At 40.1% G+C, this 22071-nt stretch overlaps 1 protein-coding gene across 1 annotated transcript in view; it reads left to right on the forward strand.

Annotated features, from left to right (window-relative positions):
• The window catches only part of LOC147368356 (adhesion G protein-coupled receptor E2-like), a 47325-nt gene that overhangs the window by 21394 nt on the left and 3860 nt on the right, over window positions 1–22071 (forward strand). Inside the window, exons 11-16 of the mRNA XM_086413564.1 lie at window positions 1893–2090; window positions 2362–2597; window positions 9441–9507; window positions 9868–9959; window positions 10952–11120; window positions 11206–11316. Of these exons, the coding sequence (XP_086269690.1) occupies window positions 1893–2090; window positions 2362–2597; window positions 9441–9507; window positions 9868–9959; window positions 10952–11120; window positions 11206–11316 (873 nt within the window). The remainder of the gene's footprint in view (window positions 1–1892; window positions 2091–2361; window positions 2598–9440; window positions 9508–9867; window positions 9960–10951; window positions 11121–11205; window positions 11317–22071) is intronic.

Genomic DNA, 22071 nt, shown 5'->3' on the forward strand with positions numbered 1-22071 from the left:
AGTGACCATGTAACCCTTGCCAATATGCTCGCAAAACATTACTTTTAACCCTTTTCTATATGTCTAGATTGAGTGTCCCCTCTTATGGGAACCATGAATTGTTCCAGTAAAATATGATAGCAGTCGTTCAATTGATCCCTTGAAATACTAATACCATTTTGTTTCAGAAAATGATGCATTATAGAAATGAAAGGAATCTTATTGCTATGTTGTCCCATCTTGCTTACCTCTTTCTGCAGGGCTCATTGCTTTGTTTAGCCTTCCTTTCAAGTCCCTGTTCAGGCGCCACTTGTGGGGATTTTCTCCCCTAGACTTGGAAACAATGAACCTGAAAGAACAACACTCGGACAGTCTCTTGCAAGGACTGACAAATTTATTTCTTCAGTCAAGCCTTTTTATAGAAGCAGGAACAAAGAGCTTAGAGTATATGGCCAGCAGAGCGCATACAGGGTTAAGACATAATCAGTAAAAGATATTTCAAGGACAGTGCGTTCTAAATGACCCAGGTGTTTATCCCATGACCCATTTTCTCAAGCAACATCTTTAATATTATTAAATCTTGGCGCCAAGCATAGCTAAAAGCAGGAGATGTTTTTCAGCTATCGCAAAGCCTGAGTACTTCTGGCCCTCTGCCATTTTCCCAAGGACCTTCTCCTTCAAGGCTATTTTGCACTGCACTTCCCAACAGGGGCTACCTGCATTTCTTCCCATGTGGACCTCTCTTGGGAACTTTAATACAGTACAAAAATTAGTTTTATTCAATAAGCCAAACATTCTCAAAAGTTAAAGTGCATCAGAATCATCTGGAGGGCCAGTTATTTATGTATAAATATTTCATTCTTAAACAAAATTGAACATAGAGACATGCTGCAAAAATAAATTTGGTGCTACCATACTCAATTGCTTTTTACCCAGAAACACCTAATTTGCAGGTTTTAACATTCATTTTCTTCATCCTTTTTGCACCTCCCTCTGTCTTTCTCCCTCTCTCTCTTCACCCAGACTTATACTAAAAGGAAATTGGGAGATATTTTTTCCTTGTGCTCAGGTATTTAGGATGATTTCCAAAAAGAAGCAAGCTTCCCAGGTGGCTCAGTAGTAAAGAATCCACTTGCCAACTCAGAAGATGCAGAAGACTCAGGTTCAATGCCTAGATTGGGAAGATCCCCTGGAGGAGGAAATGGCAACCCAGTCCTATATTTTTGCCTGGAAAATTCCATGGACAGAGGAGCTTGAGGGGCTACAGTCCTTGAGGTCACAAAAAGTCAGACACGCCTGAGTGACTGAGAACACATGCACACCAAAAAGAGGCAGACATTATCAATTTTAAGCTACAGCCAACATCCAAGCATAGTAGTTTTTCTCTTTTACCCAAGAGTTTAGCTCTAAATCTGTAAGGATTAGTGGCCAAACATGAAGAAATATTACAGGGATAAACTGTGCTGAATTAAGAGTTGGGAATTGATACCTGGACATCATGACAACAGGTAGAGACTTTGTCATAGATCATTACATTACGGGGATGGAGGATGGTGCTCAAAATGTAGCTTCTTGCCTCTGTGAACCTATTGAGGTAACTGAGAAGCTTAGTCATGCTCAAAAGTCTAGAGGGAAATAAACCCTTGTGAGATCCAGGTCTTGGTCTTCATTAGGACTCTCTTATCCCTCAATCTTTCCAGGCACAGATTTTATCATTCAGATCCCATAAATTTCTATATTTTGGAACTGGGAGAAAGTTATCCATAAACATAACATATCTGTAAACCTATCCATAACATAATCTACTCAGCACCTCCATTCCTGATTTTTCTATGTCTACAAATAAAAATGGTGAAAGGGTCATTACCCCATAGCAGGAAAGCATGACTGATCTTCTCTCTGCTGGGTCCCAGGAGGAGGATCCCGCACTGACTGTGATCACCTACATGGGACTGAGCCTCTCTCTGCTGTGTCTCTTCCTGGCGGCCCTCACCTTCCTGCTGTGCAAAGCCATCCAGAGCATCAGCACCTCACTCCATCTGCAGCTCTCGCTCTGCCTCTTCCTGGCCCACTTGCTCTTCCTGACAGCCATCGACAGAACTGAGAGCAAGGTATGTATACTGTCCCAAAATATCCCTGCCCCAGGGATGCTGAGTTCATGGGGCCATACTGCATTGGACTCCTTAATATAGTGGGATTCCAGGTAATATTAGATGGATAAGTAGCCAATTCACATGGACTGACAGAACTAGAAAGCAAACATTCAATTGATAATTCATTCATTTACATCAGAGTTATCCCCAGTGGCAAGTCATAGAAGAAGTCCTGGGGCCATGATCCATCCTGACAAACCATCCAGGTGACACCTTCCTCCTCCCCCAGGTGCTGTGTGCCATCATTGCAGGTGCCTTACACTATCTCTACCTGGCCTCCTTCACCTGGATGCTGCTGGAGGGTCTGCAACTCTTCCTCACTGCACGCAACCTGACGGTGGTCAACTACTCCAGTGCCAACAGATTCATGAAGAAGCTCACATTCCCAGTGGGCTATGGAGTCCCAGCTGTGATTGTGGCCATTTCTTCTGCATCCAGGCCTCATCTTTATGGAACACCCAAACGGTAAAACCAAATTCCCGCCATCCTAACTTCTCATGCATGACTATGGCCATTATAGAACCAACATAGCACTTTAATTTTATCTTTCTTAATTTATTCATTTTAATTTAAGGACAATTACTTTATGATATTGTGGTGGCTTTGCCATACATCAACATGAATCAGCCACAGGTGTACATGTGTCCCCCCATCCTTAACCCCCCTGCTTCATCCTTCCCCACCCTATCCCATTGGGTTGTACAAGAGCACCGGCTTTGTGTGCCTTGCTGCTTGCATTGAACTTGGACTGGTCATCTGTTTTACACATAGTAATATATATGTTTAAGTGCTATTTTTTCAAGTCATCCCACTGTCCCCTTCTCCCACAGAGTCCAAAAAGTCTATTCTTTACATCTGTGCCTCTTTTGCTGCCCTGCTTATAGGATCTTCATTACCATCTTTCTAAATTTCACATTGTCTTTCTCTTTCTGACTTACTTCACTCTATATAATAGGCTCCAGTTTCATCCACCTCACTAGAATTGACTCAAATGAGTTTCTTTTTTACAGCTGAGTGATATTCCACTCTATATAAGTACCACATCTTCCTTATCTATTCGTCTGCTGATGGACATATAGGTTGCTTCCATGTCCTAGTAATTGTAAATAATGCTGTAGTGAACATTGGTGTATATGAGTCTCTTTCTGGTTTCCTTGGGAAGTATACCCACCAGTGGGACTGCTGGGTCATATGACAGGTTTATGACCCGTTTTTAAAGGAATCTCCACACTGTTCTCCATAATGGTTCTATCAGTTTGCATTCCCACCAACAGTGTAAAAGTGTTCGTTTTTCTCTACACACTCTCCAGCATTTATTGTTTGTAGACTTTTTGATAATGGCCATTCTGACCAGGGTGAAATGATACCTCATTGTGGTTTGATTTGCATTTCTCTAATAATGAGTGATGTTGTGCATCTTTTCATGTGTTTGTTAGCCATCTGTATGTCTTCTATGGAGAAATGTCTGTTTAGTTCTTTGGCCTACTTTTTGATTGAGTTATTCATTTTTCTGGTACTGAGCTGCATGAACTGCTTATATATTTTGCAGATTAATTCTTTGTCAGTTGTTTTATTTGCTATTATTTTCTCCCATTCTGAAAGCTGTCTTTTCACTTGTTTATACCTTCCTTCATAGGGCACAAGCTTTTAAGTTTAATTAGGTGCAATTTGTTTATTTCTGCTTTTATTTCCATTACTCTGGGAGGTAGGTCTTAGAGGATCTTGCTGTGACTTATGTCAGAGACTGTTCTGCCTATGTTTTCCTCTAAGTGTTTTATAGTTTCTGGTCTTAACATTTAGGTCTTTAATCTATTTTGAGTTTATTTTTGTGTATGGTGTTAGAAAGTGTTCTTTTTTTTTTAAGTTCAGTCTTTTTTTTTTTTAATTTTTTATTCCTTTATTTCTCATGTGTTCCCCATCCTGAACCCTCCTCCCTCCCCATACCATCCCTCTGGGTCATCCCAGTGCACCAGCCCCAAGCATCCAGCATCGTGCATTGAACCTGGTCTGGCATCTCGTATCATACATGACATTTCACATGTTTCAATGCCATTCTCCCAAATCTTCCCACCCTCTCCCTCTCCCACAGAGTCCATAAGCCTGTTCTATACATCAGTGTCTCTTTTGCTGTCTCGTATACAGGGTTACCATTACCATCTTTCTAAATTCCATATATATGCGTTAGTATACTGTATTGGTGTTTTTCCTTCTGGCTTACTTCACTCTGTATAATAGGCTCCAGTTTCATCCACCTCATTAGAACTGATTCAAATGTATTCTTTTTAATGGCTGAGTAATACTCCATTGTGTATATGTACCACTGCTTTCTTATCCATTCATCTGCTGATGGACATCTAGGTTGCTTCCATGTCCTGGCTATTATAAACAGTGCTGCGATGAACATTGGGGTACACGTGTCTCTTTCCCTTCTGGTTTCCTCAGTGTGTATGCCCAGCAGTGGAATTGCTGGATCATAAGGCAGTTCTATTTCCAGTTTTTTAAGGAATCTCCACACTGTTCTCCATAGTGGCTGCACTTGATCCTCTATGACCCACCTCCCAGAAATAGAAAGTGTTCTAATTTCACTGTTTTATAGGTGTTTGATCAGTTTTCTAAGCACCACTTGTTGAATAGACTGTCTTTTCTCCGTTGTATATTTTTGCTTCCTTTGTCAAAGATAAGGTGTCTATATGTGCATGGATTTATCTCCAGACTTTCTATTTTGTTCCATTGATCTGTATTTCTGTCTTTGCACCAGTACCATACTGTCTTGATGACTATAGCTTTGTAGTGTAGTCTGAAGTCAGGAAAGTTGTTTCCTCCAGTTCCATTCTTCTTTCTCAAGATTCCTCTGGCTACTTGACGGTTTTCGTGTTTCCATGCAAATTGTGAAATTATTTGTTCTAGTTCTGTGAAAAACAGCATTGGAGTTTCATAGGGATTGCATTGAATCTATAGATTGCTTTAGGTAGTATACTTATTTTCACTATATTGATTCTTTCATTCCAAGAACATGGCATATTTCTCCATCTAGTTGTGTCATCTTTGAGTTCTTTCATAAGTGTTTTATACCTTTCTATATATGGATCTTTTGTTTCTTTAGGTAGATTTATTCCTAAGTATTTTATTCTTAATGTTGCAATGGTATATAGAATTGTTTCCTTAATTTCTCTTTCTGATTTTTCATTGTTAGTATATAGGAATGCAAGGGATTTCTGTGCATTAATTTTATATCCTGCAGCTTTGCTATATTCATTGATTAACTCTAGAAATTTTCTGGTGAAATCTTTATGGTTTTCTATGTAGAGGATCATGTCATCAGCAAACAGTGACCATTTTACTTCTTTTCCAATCTAGATTCCTTTTATTTCTTTTTCTTCTCTGATTGCTGTGGCTAGGACTTCCAAAGCTATGTTGAATAGTAGTGGTAACAGTGCGCACCCTTGCCTTGTTCCTGATTTAGAGGAAATGCTTTCAATTTTTTGCCATTGAGAATAATTTTTGCTGTGGGTTTGTCATATATAGTTTTTGTTATGTTGAGGTATATTCCTTCTATGCCTACTTTCTCAGGCAATGGCACCCCACTCCAGTACTTTTGCCTGGAAAAGCCCATGGACGGAGAAGCCTGGTAGGCTGCAGTCCATGAGGTTGCTAGAGTCGGACATGACTGAGCGACTTTACTTTCACTTTTCACTTTCATGCATTGGAGGAGGAAATGGCAACCCACTCCAGTGTTCTTGCCTGGAGAATCCCAGGGATGGGGAGGCCTGGTGGGCTGCCGTCTATGGGGTCACACAGAGTCGGACATGACTGAAGCAACTTAGCAGCAGCAGCAGCAGCCTACTTTCTTGAGTTTTTATCATAAACGGATGTTGAATTTTGTCAAAGGCTTTATCTGCATCTATTGAGATAATCATACCATTTTTATATTTCAATTTGTTAAGATGGTGTATCACATTGATTGATTTGAGAACATTGAAGAATCCTTGCATCCCTGGAGTAAAGCCCACTTGGTCATGATGTATGATCTTTTTAATATGTTGTTGGATTCTGTTTGCTAGAATTTTGTTCAGGATTTTTACATCTATGTTCATCAGTGATATTGGCCTGTAGTTTTCTTTTTTGTGGTTTTTGTCTGGTTTTGGTATCAGGATGATGGTGGCCTCCATAAGGCTCAGACCCAGGTGTACTGTGCATTTTGTGCCCTTCCCAGGTCCAAGCAACTCCGGCGACCAGGTGCTTGGCGAGAACACTGTCCTGGGTGGGCCATGCATCTTATGCACCTCCCCAGTCCAAGCTGTCCAATTTCTCTGTTGCACGAAAAGGGCACTATGCCAGGTGTGCTGTGTTTCTCCTCTGGGGAGCTGGTCTCAGACTGTGACACTCCCAGCCAATGTGAACTGTCCAGGATCCAAGGAAGATGTGGTTATTGACTGACAGCCTGCTCACAGTTTGGTGGGAAATGCAGTCTCTGTGGCCAAGATTGCAGCAGCCCCTTGCATTCCAGCTCTGGCTGTCACACTCTTACTTCTCTGACTCCAGGGAAGGAGGGTCATAAATGGCAGCAGCTTACTCTCCTTTGGTATTTGCTGCTGCTGCTGCTAAGTCACTTCAGTCATGTCCAACTCTGTGCAACCACATAGGTGGCAGCCCACCAACTCCCCCGTCCCTGGGATTCTCCAGGCAAGAACACTGGTGTGGGTTGCCATTTCCTTCTCTGGGCACAATACTTATTCTGTTAGCTCGCCAAGTGTCACCATGCAGCACTTGAGCCTTCCTGCAGGAAAGGTCCTTTGGTTTTCTTTTTCTCTCTGGTGTTCACATGGTTTGGGTTGCTGTGTTACATTAACCCCTTCTGATTGTCCACAGGGCATTCAAACCCAGTCCTTATCCTAAGAACCAGCCACGCAGCCCAAACCTCTGCACCCAGCCCCCACTAGCTGCAGTGGACTTGAGCATCTGAGCTGCTTCTCCGCTAGTAATTGAGGTTCAGCACGTATTGTGTGGTGAACTTTTTTATTTTTCTTTTTTTTTTTTTTTTTTGGTTATTTTGCCCTCTGAGATTCCTGGGAAACCTGGCGTGCTGCAGTTCAGTTCCGTTCAGTTCAGTCGCTCAGGTTTCCCAGTCTTTCACTATCTTCCTGAGTTTGCTCAAACTCATGTCACCTAGTTGGTGATGCTATCCAACCATTTCGTCCTTGTCACTGCCTTCTCCTGCCCTCAATCTTTCCCAGAAACAAGAGTCTTTTCTAACGAGTCAACTCTTCGCATCAGGTGGCCAAAGTATTGGAGCTTCACCTTCAGCATCGTCCTCCCAGTGAATGTTCAGGGTTGGTTTCCTTTAAGATTGACTGGTTTGATCTCCTTGCTAGCCAAGGCAGTCTTAAGAGTCTTCTACAGAACCACAATTTGAAAGCATCAATTTTTGGCATTCAGATTTCCTTATGGTCCATCATAGAAATTGGTTGTGAGTACCAGTTCATGGGGTCACAAATAGTTGGACACAACCTAGCAACTAAAGAAGTCACAACAAATTCTTATGCTGGTAAAAATTGATGCTGACCTGCATCAGATGTTTTCTGGATCACTGGCCTTTCTAGATAGTTTAGCAAAAAAGTCAGAAAACTTTCCCTATAAAACACAAGGTAGTAGATATTTTGGTTTTGTGGGTCAGTCTCAGTTGCAATTTTTTACCTCTGCCCTTGTAGTTCAAAAGCAGCCACAGAAAAGATATAGGAAAATGAGTGTAACTCTGACGCAGTAAAACACATTTCCAAAATCAGACAATAGCCTAGTGTGGACCACAGGCTGCAGTATGCCAGCCCCTGTCTGTGTAGCTCTCTCTTTGGTTCTTCCTGGTGGATCCAACTAGCATGGCCCTAACACCTCCCAAATCACACACAGTTCCTATTTGGGATCAAGCACCAATTCTATCATTTCTATCAGTGTGAACTTCAGTTACTGACTCTGTATCCTTATGCCTCAGATGCCTGATTTGCAATCATTTGATTACCTATATTGTCATGAGAAATAAATTGTATAATGCACATGAGCCTGACATAGCAGTGTCAGGCTTACTGTTATTCTCTCTCTCTCTCTCTCAATCACTTTCTCTCCCTCTCTCTCTTCTTGGCTGTCCCCAATTTTTTCCTATCTACATCTACTCATCCTTCACTTCTCATCATAAACACAACAGAATTCTCTCAGGGAACCCTTCCCAGTATCAGAACCTCCTACACTTTTGACTAGGTTATAGATCCACTTATGTGTTCCCACAGCTCCTCATATTTGATCTTAAGCTTGATCATTTTGATTGTTTATATTGTCTAACTATCAACAAGCCTACAGAGCTAGGAACTCCCTGAAGAAAGAGATCACTCTCTTAATCATAACTGGATCTTCAGAGCCAAGAACTGACCTTGATAGAGAAAGAGAGACTCAATATTTGTCTCATAAACCATAAATTAATTTTTTTAATCATAAAGGCTGTTTATTATTTTAATGATTAAAACATATTTTAAAGCATTTAAAATGAGAAAATACAATTCTGTCATGGAAGATGGAGAGATAAGTTCTGAAAGATTAAGGAATATGAAATCACTAAGTAACACAGTATCTAAAATTTTTGGCTTAATAACTGCTTACTATGTTAATGACTGCACTTCCTTTAAACCATAAATTAATTTTTATTGATTTTTTTCTTTAAAACATGTACATTTTTTTCTGCCAGCATATGAGGGCCAAGACTTAAATGGGCTTTTTAAAATAAGTTTATATTTATTTAAAGCCACTTTTTTACATTGTGATTTACATGGAAAAAAGCTGCACATGATTAATGTGTATATCCTGACAATTGGGAATAAGTATACACCCATGGCCTTTACTAATATCAAGGACATACATAAGCTTTCAATTATGCAAAATAAGTTCAGGAAGTCTACTATAGAGCATAGTGCCTATGGCTAATATTGTGTTGTGTATTGAAATTTGCTAAGGGTGATCTTTTTTTTTTTTAATTTTTTTTTTAATTTTTTAACTCTACAATATTGTATTGGTTTTGCCATATATCAACATGAATCCACCACAGGGATACACGTGTTCCCCATCCTGAACCCTCCTCCTTCCTCCCTCCCTGTACCAGGGTGATCTTATGCAAAATATTCTGATCAAAAAAACCCAATAATAATTATTAATAATAATAATAATACAGAAGTCAGGAAAAACTTTGAGGAATGAGAGATATGTTCATCTATCAATTCTTTATCCACAAAGGCTAATATACTCTTGATTCTCAACCACCTCTCTTAGATGCTGGCTCAGCACAGAAAAAGGATTTGTATGGACATTTCTTGGCCCTGTCTGCACCATCTTCTCTGTGAGTAATGGATGACATCAGAGGATCTTTCCTCCCTGGGTGAGAGTGAATTAAAGCACAAGCAAGAAGAGGGCTGCGGACAGGTTGACCAATTATTCCAGTTACCTCAGGAATGAGAGGGTCCCAGGATGCAGAAATTTCCATTTTAAAACCAGGAAGGAGTATTTCCTTAGACATGGCATTCTTAGTGTTTAAACATGTAAATCCCCATGCAAAGTGAGTTACGGGTGTTCAGTCTGGTTTTCTATCACTGTTATGAAATACAAACCCTTCCTACCTGCTGATTTAGATGTTGGGTGAGCCACAGGGAAGGATTAGCAGATCTGGATGCACTTAAAATCCCTTGTGATGTTTCTGCAGATTAATTTAGTTTTCTTCCTGATAACATTCTGGATTGTGAAAAAGAAGCTCTCCTCACTCAACAGTGATGTGTCCACTCTCCGGAAGACTAGGTGAGATGGATCAGAGGTACACATCACCACCCTACCCCACCACACCCCCCCCAACCCCACACCATAAAAAGCATGGTCCAGGAGCAAGGACATAGAGTTCCAAGCTTCTAGTGTCCCTTCACAGGGTTTCAAGGGGACTTGAGAGGAGGAGTTCAGCCACCCTTCTTGGAAGTTCGAATACTGTTCTGTTGCTGATACCCAAGTCAAAAATATTCCATTCATCTCTAACCCAAGAATGGAACTAATTTAACTACAGAGGAAATTGATTTTGTTCTGATAAACAGGGATTACCACCATGACCCTATGAGAAAAGTCCTAAGAATATATATATATCCTTATAAATCACTTACATACTTGACACAGGCCACAGCATGCCCTTTCATGCCCATGTCTTTATTCATGTTTGTCCCGCTACCCTCATCTGCCCTGCTCTACCTGGTGAAGTCAAGTTGATTATCCACATATCATATCTTCTAAGAAGCCAAGGATGTCCTTTGCTTTCTTTTCATTTACACATAATGAATCATCTGACAAAGCATGCTCTGGGTCAATTCATGGAGATGGAAAAGATAGGGACATCATTGGAGGGACCAGGCAGAGGGACCTTCAATTTCACAAGTATAACTGACCATTTGTATTTGTCTTCCCACTAGGTGGTAAAGTTTATGAAATCAGAAATCTTGCCTTTGTTATTTTTAATGCACAGGGCCAGCACAAAGCCATGTGCACAGAACATCCACAGTAATATTAGTTGATTGAAACTGGGGATATTCATCCTATTACTGAAAGCCACATTATGAAGTTTCACTATCAACTTCAGTCTAAGACAATATGCCATTCTGGAAACAAAAAAACATTTCTTTTAGATAATCATTCACAGTAAAAATCAGAGTGGCCACAACTGAGTCAAAGACATTCTTTGAGTTGAAAAGAGATGGACTTGATTGTGTTGGTCAGGGTGCATCGTGAATCTTTTTTGTCCTCCTACTCAGGATGCTAACATTTAAAGCCACAGCTCAGCTCTTTATCTTGGGATGTACATGGTGTCTGGGAATCCTGCAGGTGGGACCAGCTCCCCACGTCATGGCCTACCTCTTCACCATCATCAACAGCCTGCAGGGTTTCTTCATCTTCCTGGTGTACTGCCTCCTCAGCCAGCAGGTACCACTGTCTGACTCCTGCTCAGGACTCTTCTCATCCTCATTTCTCTCTGTGAGCTGATGCAGAGCATGCTTTGTCTCTACAGGTGCAGGAGCAATACAAGATATGGTTCAAAGGGATCAAGAAAAAGAAAACTGAGTCTGAAGAGTACACACTGTCCAGCAGGGCCATGTTGGAACCCTCTAAACACAGTGAGGTAAGATCATGCATTGCCCCAGAGCACTTCACTGATTGATTCATTGAGCAGCACATTCCTATCATACTGGACAACTGGGTATAAAGCAGGTGATACCCTATGATGACTCACACTGGTTTACGTCTAAACTCACTCAGGACATTCCTCTGTCATGAAAGAATGTCTTCCTCTTACTTCTGCTCATTGCATTTCTATTCTCATCTTGACTCTTGTACATAACTATCTTCTTATTCTCCACCTGGTTTGAGCACCCATTTTGTCCATGCAGCATGGACTTTTTCATGCACAAACACTTAAGGAAGAGAATAGTCCTGTGTTAAGTTCAATAAGCAGTAACTGTGTGGATCTGAAGCACAGACGCACAAGCTAACCAGAGTCACGGGACCATCATTTAACCCATGTCAACCCCAGTACCCCTCTATATGCATGTGTGTGTGCCAAATTGCTTCAGTCACGTTTGACTCTTTGAGACCCTATGGACCATAGCCTACCAGGCTTCTCTGTCCATGGGATTCTCCAAGCAAGAATACTGCAGTGGGTTGCTATGCCCTTCTCCAGGGGATCTTCTCAACCCAGGTGTTGAATGCTTGTCTCCCGAATCTTTCTGCATTGGCAGATGGGTTCTTTACCACTAGTGCCCCCTGGGAAGCCACCCCTGTATATAGAAAACAGTAAATACATGGTTTATGTAGTCATAAAAGTAAAGTATAAGGATTACATTAGATTTGAGAATTTCCTTTTTTTTTTTTTTTTTGGATTCTCTGTGACTTTTTTTTAATTTTATTTAATTTTAAACTTTACAATATTGTATTAGTTTTGCCAAACATCGAAATGAATCCACCACAGGTATACCTGTGTTCCCCATCCTGAACCCTCCTCCCTCCTCCCTCCCCATACCCTCCCTCTGGGTCATCCCAGTGCACCAGCCCCAAGCATCCAGTATTGTGCAACAAACCTGGACTGGCGACTCGTTTCATACATGATATTATACATGTTTCACTCTTATTCTCCCAAATCTCCCCACCCACTGGAAATAGAACTGCCTTATGATCCAGCAATCCCACTGCTGGGCATACACACTGAGGAAACCAGAAGGGAAAGAGACACGTGTACCCCAATGTTCATCGCAGCACTGTTTGTAATAGCCAGGACATGGAAGCAACCTAGATGCCCATCAGCAGATGAATGGATAAGAAAGCTGTGGTACATATATACAATGGAGTATTACTCAGCCATTAAAAAGAATACATTTGAATCAGTTCTAATGAGATGGATGAAACTGGAACCTATTATACAGAGTGAAGTAAGCCAGAAAAAAAAACACCAATACAGTATACTAACGCATATATATGGAATTTAGAAAGATGGTAACAATTACCCTGTGCACGAGACAGCAAAAGAGACACTGAGAATTTCCTTTAAAGTATCTAATCATTCCTGGGATTTGCAACACGCACAAATAATGCAAAACATCAGAAAATCACAGAGGTCATAGAGAGATCCTGGCAGTGTGAATCTTACCAAGAATTTGTATTTTTGAGTTTACAAAAACAGTTATCATGTTTTCTGTTCATATATTCTTCACATCACCACTTGAAGATAAGGTATTACTATGTTTCTATTCGACAGGTGAAAACACAAAGACCCATGGGGTCTATATGAATTGTGCAAGGACTTCAGCCCACCATTTCTCTCAATGTTTTCACTCTCTCATAGTGTCAACTGATACACAGAAGTTTTAATTTTTTTAACTAATTTATTTATTTTAATTGGAGGCTAATTACTTTACAATATTGTGGTGGTTTTTGCTGTACATTAACATGAATAAGACACAGGTGTACATGTATCCACCCTCTCAAACTCCCTCCCATGTCCCTCCCCATCCCATCCCTCTGGGTTGTCCAGAGGGATGCAGCAGCTTTGAGTGCCCTGTTTCATGCATCAAATTCGGACAGGTGATCTGTTTCACAATGGTAATACACATGTTTCAATGTTATTCTCTCAAATCATCCCATCCTCGCCTTCTCCCACAGAGTCCAAAAGTCTGTTCTTTACATCTGTGTCTCTTTCACTGTCTCGCATATAAGGTCATTGTTACCATCTTTCTAAATTCCATATATATGCATTAATATATATTAATATATGAATATACTCTATTGGTGTTTTTCTTTCTGACTTACTTCACTCTGTATAATAGGCTCCAGTTTCATCCACCTCATTAGAACTGATTCAAATGTATTCTTTTTAATGGCTGAGTAATACTCCATTGTGTATATGTACCACAGCTTTCTTATCCATTCATCTGCCAGTGGACATCTAGTTTGCTTCCATGTCCTCGCTATTGTAAACAGTGCTACAATGGACATTGAGGTACACGTGTCTCTTTCAATTCTGGTTTCCTACCTGTGTATGCCCACCGGTGGGATTACTGGGTTGTATGGCTGTTCTGTTTCTAGTTTTTTAAGGAATCTCCACACTGTTCTCCATAGTGGCTGTACTAGTTTGTATTCCCACCAACAGTGTAACAGGGTTCCCTTTTCTCCACACCCTCTCCAGCATTTACTGTTTGTAGACTTTTTGATAGCAGCCATTCTGACTGACGTGAAATGGTACCTCATTGTGGTTTTGATTTTAATTTCTCTGATAATGAGTGATGTAGAGCATTTTTTCATGTGTTTGTTAGCCATCTGTCTGTCGTCTTTGAATAAATGTCCATTTAGTTTTTTGGCCCATTTTTTGATTGGGTTGTTTATTTTTTGGAATTGAGCTGCATGAGCTGTTTGCATATTTCTGAGATAAATTCTTTGTCAGTTGCTTCGTTTGCTATTATTTTCTCCCATTCTGAACGCTCTCTTTTCACCTTCCTTATAGTTTCCTTCTTTGTGCAAAAGCTTCTAAGTTTAATTAGGTCCCATTTATTTTTGCTTTTATTTCCATTACTCTGGGAAGTGGGTCATACAGGATCTTGGTGTTATTTATGTCAGAGAGTGTTTTGCCTATGTTTTCCTCTAGGAGTTTTAAACTTTCTGATCTTACATTTAGGTCTTTAATCCATTTTGAGTTTATTTTTTTGTATGGTGTTAGAAAGTGTTCTAGTTTCATTCTTTTACAGGTGGATGACCAGTTTCCCCAGCACTTGTTAAAGAGATTGTATTCTCTCCATTGTATATTTTTTACTCATTTGTCAAAGATGAGGTGTCCATAGGGGCATAGACTTATTTCTAGGCTTTCTATTTGTTCCATTAATCTATATTTCAGTTTTTGTGCCCGTACCATACTGTCTTGATGACTGTAGCTTTGTCATAGAGCCTGAAGTCAGGCAGGTTGGTTCCTCCAGTTACATTCTTCTTTCTCAAGATTGCTCTGGCTATTTGAGGACTTTGTATTTCCATACAAATTGTGAAATTATTTGTTCTAGTTCTGTGAAAAATACCGCTGATAGCTTGATAGGGATTGCATTGAATCTATAGATTGCTTTGTGTAGTATACTCATTTTCACTATGTTGATTCTTCTGATACATGAACACGGTATATTTCTCCATCTATTAGTCTCATCTTTGATTTTGTTATCAGTGCTTTATAGTTTTCTATGTATAGGTCTTTTGTTTCTTTAGGTAGATTTACTCCTAAGTATTTTATTCTTTTCATCACAATAGTGAATGGAGTTGTTTCCTTAATTTCTCCTTCTGTTTTTTCATGGTTAGTGTATAGGAATGCAAGGGATTTCTGTGTATTAATTCTATGTCCTGCAACTTTTCTATAATCATTGATTAGCTCTAGTAATTTTCTGGTGGAGTCTTTATGGTTTTCTATGTAAAAGATCATGTCATCTACAAACAGTGAGAGTTTTACTTCTTCTTTTCCAATCTAGATTCCTTTTATTTCTTTTTCTGCTCTGATTGCTGTGGCTAAAACTTCGAAAACTATGTTGGATAGTAGTGATGAGAGTGGTCACCCTTGTCTTATTTCTGACTTTATGGGAAATCCTTTTGATTTTTTGCCATTGAGGATAATGTTTGCTGTGCGTTTATCATATATGGCTTTTATTATGTTGAGGTATGTTCTTTCTGTGCCTGCTTTCAGGAAGGATTTTATCATAAATGGATGTTGAATTTTGTTAAAGGTTTTCTTTGCATCTATTGAGATAATTATATGGTTTTTATCCTTCAATTTGTTAATATGGTGTATCATATTAATTGATTTGTGAATATTGAAGAATCCTTGCATTCCTGGGATAAAGCCCACTTGGTCATGATGTATGATCTTTTTAATATGTTACTGGATTCTGTTTGCTAGAATTCTGTTGAGGATTACTGCATCTATGTTCATCAGTGATATTGGCCCATAGTTTTCTTTTTTATGGCATCTTTTTCTGGTTTTTGTATTAGGGTGATGGTGGTACAATAGAATGAGTTTGGGAGTTTACCTTCCTCTGAAATTTTCTTGAAGAGTTTGAATAGGATAGGTGCTAGCTCTTCTCTAAATTTTTGGTAGAATTCAGCTGTGAAGCCATCTGGTCCTGGGGTTTTATTTGTTGGAAGATTTTTTATTAGAGTTTCGATTCCATGCTTGTGATAGGTCTGTTAAGATTTTCTATTTCTTCCTGGTTCAGTTTTGGAACGTTATACTTTTCTAAGAACTCGTCCATATCTTCCAGGTTCCATTTTATTGGCATATAGCTGCCAATAGTAGTCTCTTTTATGATCCTTTGTATTTCTGTGTTGTCTGCTGTGATTTCTCCATTTTCATTTCTAATTTTGTTGATTTGATTCTTCTCCCTTTTTTTCTTGATGAGTCTAGCTAATGGTTTGTCTATCTTACTTATCTTCTCAAACAACCAGCTTTTAGTTTTGTTGATTTTTGCTATAGTCACCTTTATTTCTTTTTCATTGATTTCTGCCTTAATTTTTATTATTTCTTTCCCTCTACTCACCCTGGGGTTCATCATTTCTTCTTTTTCTAGTTGCTTTAGGTGTAAAGTTAGGTTATTTATTTGGTTTTTCTCTTGTAAGCTTGTAATGCTATGAACCTTCCCCTTAGCAGTGCTTTTGCTAAGGGGATAGGTTTTTCAAAACCTATGAATCCCATAGGTTTTGTGTTGTCATGTTTTCATTTTCATTTGTTTCTGTGCATATTTTGATTTCCTTTTTTATTTCTTCCATGATTGGTTGGTTATTCAGAACTGTGTTGTTTAGCCTCCATATGTTTGTATTTTTAATAGTTTTTTCCCTATTCAGTTCAGTTCAGTTCAGTTCAGTCCCTCAGTCGAGTCCGACTGTGTGACCCCATGAATTGCAGCATGCCAGGCCTCCCCGTCCATCACCAACTCCCGGAGTTCACTCAGACTCATGTCCATCAAGTCACTGATGCCATCCAGCCATCTCATCCTCTGTCGTCCCCTTCTCCTCCTGCCCCCAATCCCTCCCAGAATCAGAGTCTTTTCTAATGAGTCAACTCTTCGCATGAGGTGGCCAAAGTACTGGAGTTTCAGCTTTAGCATCAGTCCTCCCAAAGAACACCCAGGACTGCTCTCCTTTAGAATGGACTGGTTGGATCTCCTTGCAGTCCAAGGAACTCTCAGGAGTCTTCTCCAACACCACAGTTCAAAAGCATCAATTCTTTGGTGCTCAGCCTTCTTCACAGTCCAACTGTCACATCCATACATGACCACTGGAAAAATCATAGCCTTGACTAGACGGACCTTTGTTGGCAAAGTAATGCCTCTGCTTTTGAATATTCTATCTAGATTGGTCATAACTTTCCTCCCAAGGAGTAAGCATCTTTTAATTTCATGGCTACAATCACCATCTTCAGTGATTTTGGAGCAAAAAAAAATAAAGTCCAACACTGTTTCCACTGTTTCCCCATCTATGTGCCATAAAGTGATGGGACCAGATGCCATGATCTTTGTTTTCTGAATGTTGAGCTTTAAGCCAACCTTTTCACTCTCCTCTTTCACCTTCATTAAGAGGCTTTTGAGTTCCTCTTCACTTTCGGCCATAAGGGTGGTGTCATCTGCATATCTGAGGTTATTGATATTTCTCCCTGCAATCTTGATTCCAGCTTGTGCTTCCTCCAGCCTAGCATTTCTCATGATGTACTCTGCATATAAATTAAATAAGCGGAATGACAATATACAGCCTTGACGTACTCCTTTTCCTATTTGGAACCAGTCTGTTGTTCCATGTCCAGTTCTAACTGTTGCTTCCTGACCTGCATACAAGTTTCTCAAGAGGCAGATCAGGTGGTCTGGTATTCCCATCTCTTTCAGAATTTTCCACAGTTTATTGTGATCCATACAGTCAAAGGCTTTGGCATAGTCAATAAAGCAGAAATAGATGTTTTTCTGGAACTCTTTTGCTTTTTCCATGATCCAGCGGATATTGGCAATTTGATCTCTGGTTCCTCTGCCTTTTCTAAATTCAGCTTGAACATCTGGAAGTTCACAGTTCACGTATTGCTGAACCTGGCTTGGAGAAATTTGAGCATTACTTTACTAGCGTATGAGATTAGTGCAATTGTGCGGTAGTTTGAGCGTTCTTTGGCATTGCTTTTCTTTGAGTTGATATCTAATCTTACCGCATTATGATCAGAAAAGAGGCTTGAAATGATTTCAATTTTTTTTGAATTTACTAAGGTTAGACTTATGCCCAGAATGTGATAAATCCTGGAGAATGTTCCATGTGCACTTGTGAAAAAGGTGAAATTCATTGTTTGGGGGTGAAATGTCCTATAGATATCAATTAGGTCTAACTGGTCCATTGTGTCATTTAAATTTTTTGTTTCCTTGCTAATTTTCTGCTTAGTTTATCTATCCATAGGTGTGAGTGGGGTATTAAAGTCTCCTACTCTTATTGTGTTACTGTTAATTTCCCCTTTCATGCTTGTTAGCATTTGCTTTACGTATTGAGGTGCTCTTAGGTTGGGTGCATATATATTTATAATTGTTGTATCTTCTTCTTGGTTTGATCCTCTGATCATTGTATGGAGTCCTTCTTTGTATCTTTTCATGGCCTTTATTTCAAAGTCTACTTTATCTGATATGAGTATTGCTACTCCTGCTTTCTTTTGCATGAAATATCTATTTCCAGCCCTTCACTTTCAATCTGTATGTGTCCCTTGGTTTGAGGTGGGTCTCTTGTAAACAGCACATATAGGGGGCTTGTTTTTGTATCCAGTCTTTGCCTTTTGGTTTCAGCATTCAACCCATTTACATTTAAAGTAATTATTGATAAGTATGGTCCTCTTACCATTTACTTTGTTGTTTGGGGTTCAAGTTTATACATCTTTTCTGTGTTTCATGTCTAAAGAAGATCACTTAGCACTTATTGAAGAGCTGGTTTGGTGGCACTGAATTCTCAGCTTTTGCTTCTCTGTAAAGCTTTTAATTTCTCCTTCGTATTTGAATGAGATCCTTGTTTGGTATAGTAATCTGGGTTGTAGGTTTTTCTCTTTCATCACTTTAAGCATGTCCTGCCATTCTCTCCTGACCTGAAGAGTTTCTATTGAAAGATCAACTCTTATCCTTATGGGGATCCCCTTGTGTGTTATTTGTTGCTTTTCCCTTGCTACTTTTAATAGTTGCTCTTCATTAGTTTGAGTAGCATGTGTCTTGGGGTGTTTTGCCTTGGGTTTATTCTGTTTTGGATTCTCTGGGTTTCTTGAAATTGGATGGCCATTTCCTTCCCCATTCTAGGGAAGTTTTCAACTATTCTCTCCTCAAGTATTTTCTCATGCCTTTTCTTTTTGTCTTCTTCTTCTGGGGCTCCTATTATTTGAATGTAAGGGTGGAGGTCTCTGAGGTTGTCCTCATTTCTTTTAATTCTTTTTTTTTTCTTTTTTCTTCTTTGCTTCATTTGTTTCCACTATTCTATCTTACCAGAACACCTGATCTGCCTCTTGAGAAATTTGTATGCAGGTCAGGAAGCAACAGTTAGAACTGGACATGGAACAACAGACTGGTTCCAAATAGGAAAAGGATTTCGTCAAGGCTGTATATTGTCACCCTGCTTATTTAACTTATATGCAGAGTACATCATGAGAAACGCTGGACTGGAAGAAACACAAGCTGGAATCAAGATTGCCAGGAGAAATATCAATAACTTCAGATATGCAGATGACATCACCCTTATAGCAGAAAGTGAAGAGGAACTAAAAAGCCTCTTGATGAAAGTGAAAGTGGAGAGTGAAAAAGTTGGCTTAAAGCTCAATATTCAGAAAATGAAGTTCATGGCATCTGGTCCCACCACTTCACGGGAAATAGATGGGGAAAGAGTGGAAATAGTGTCAGACTTTATTTTTCTGGGCTCCAAACTCACTACAGATGGTGATTGCAGCCATGAAATTAAAAGACGCTTACTCCTTGGAAGGAAAGTTATGACCAACCTAGATAGCACATTCAAAAGCAGAGACATTACTTTGCCAACAAAGATTTGTCTAGTCAAGGCTATGGTTTTTCCTGTGGTCATGTATGGATGTGAGAGTTGGACTGTGAAGAAGGCTGAGTGCCAAAGAATTGATGCTTTTGAACTGTAGTGTTGGAGAAGACTCTTGAGATTCCCTTTGGACTGCAAGGAGATCCAACCAGTCCATTCTGAAGGAGATCAGCCCTGGGATTTCTTTGGAAGGAATGATGCTAAAGCTGAAACTCCAGTACTTTGGCTACCTCATGTGAAGAGTTGACTCATTGGAAAAGACTCTGATGCTGGGAGGGATTGAGGGCAGGAGAAGAAGGGGACGACAGAGGATGAGATGGCTGGATGGCATCAGTGACTCGATGGACATGAGTCTGAGTGAACTCCAGGAGTTGGTGATGGACAGGGAGGCCTGGCGTGCTGTGATTCATGGGGTCGCAAAGAGTCGGACACCAATGAGTGACTGATCTGATCTGATCTGATTCTATCTTCCACCTCACTTATGCTATCTTCTGCCTCAGTTATTCTACTGTTGGTTCCCTCCAGCGTGCTTTTGATCTCAGTTATTTCATTGTTCATAATTTATTGACTCTTCTTTATTCCTTCTAGATCCTTGTTAAACATTTCTTGCATCTTCTCAATCCTTGTCGCTAATTTATTTATCTGTAACTCCGTTTTGTTTTCAAGCTTTTGGATCCTCTTTACTATCATTATTCTGAATTCTTTTTCAGGTAGACTCCCTGTCTCCTCCTCTTTTGTTTGATCTGGTGGGCATTTATCATGTTCCTTTACCTGCTGAATATTTCTCTGCCTTTTCATTTTGTTTAGATAGCTCTGTTTGGGGTGTCCATTCTGTATGCTGGAAATTTGTGGTTCCTCTTTATTGTGGACTAGTGGCTTATCAGCATTTCCTGGTTAGGGGAGCTTGCATCTGTGTTCTGGTGGGTGGAGCTGGGTCTCTTCTCTCTGGAGTGCAATGAAGTGTCCAGTAGAGAGTTGTGGTGTCTGTGGGCTTGGTATGGCTTTGAACGGCCTGTCTTTTAATTCTCAGGGCTGTGTTCCTGCTTTTCTGGAGAATTAGCATGGTGACCAGGAGGATAACAGGGAGAGTCAAAAGGGGAAGTAGCAGCCCAGCCAGTAATCAATTCCGTATGTGCTCTCCACAGTCTGGAAAACCGAGAAAGGTTCAGAGTTACATAGAGAAGAGAAGAGGGATGAGGAAGATAGAGGTGACAAGGAGGAGAAGAGGGGGGAGTCAAAAGAGGAGAGACAAATCTAGCAAGTAATCAGTTCCCTAAGTGTTCTCCACAGCCCAGAACATCCAGAGAGATTCACAGAGTTAAGTAGAAAAGAGAAGAGAGAAGGAGGAGATAGAGGTGACCTGGAGATAAAAGGGAGAGTCCAAAGGGGAGAGAGCAATCAAGCCAGTAATCAACAGCCCTAAGTGAAAATGGATACTGAAGGTTAGGTCCTTAAAGGTACAAAATTGATAACAAATACCAAAAAGCAAAGATTAAAAATCTAGAGTAGAGGTTAGACTCTCAAAAATACAATATTAAAAATACAAAACAAAATTTATAAAATATGTGTTTATAAAATATGTGTTTATGAAATATGCTTTAAAAATAGGTCTTTTTTTGCAAGGTAACAGTAGGTTGTAAAAATGAAAATTAAAGGAGTAATAAAGAACATAAATTTTTAAAAAATTAAAAAGTGATGATAGGAAAACTATGTCTAGGAATTTCTCTGGAGCTGTTGTAGGCAGTGTGGAGTCAGTTCAGTTTCAAATAGTTCCTTGTTCCAGCTTGTACTTGTTCTCAAGGTCTACAGGCCCCCTCCAATGCTTAGTCAATGTTAACTACAAGGTTTTAATCTGTTGTACCTGTTACTTCCAGTGGTTCCCTCTTTGTTCATTTTGGCTTCCTCTGTTTGCAGGTCTCTTTGGTGTCTAATTTCTGCCCTGACACAAGGGGGTGAAGGCGGTCACTTATTTAGGCTCACTTGTTCAGTTGGGTTGTGGGGAGGGAGGAACACTGCAAACAAACATCGCTGGCATGTGTGGGGAGTGCTCACAGTGTATGGACCACACTGGGTTTGTCCCAGGTCACAGCAGCATGTGCTTTCCCGGTCTACACTGCTCAGGCTTCAGCGTGCTCTGCAGGGCACTGTCCAAAGTGGGCCCTGCACTTCGTGCACTTCCCAGGTCTAAATCACTCAGGTTCAGGTTCTCGGGTAGTCCACAAGGGCACACACTCGATTGGGCATGCGTTTTGTGCCCTTCCCAGGTCCGAGCAGCTCAGGCAACCAGGTGCTTGGCAACTGCACTGTCCCAGATGTGTAA

Source organism: Bos grunniens, chromosome 7 (genome assembly GCF_055505025.1).
Source record: "Bos grunniens cultivar Pamir isolate PY7600 chromosome 7, Bosgru_T2T1.0, whole genome shotgun sequence".
Taxonomy (NCBI): domain Eukaryota; kingdom Metazoa; phylum Chordata; class Mammalia; order Artiodactyla; family Bovidae; genus Bos; species Bos grunniens.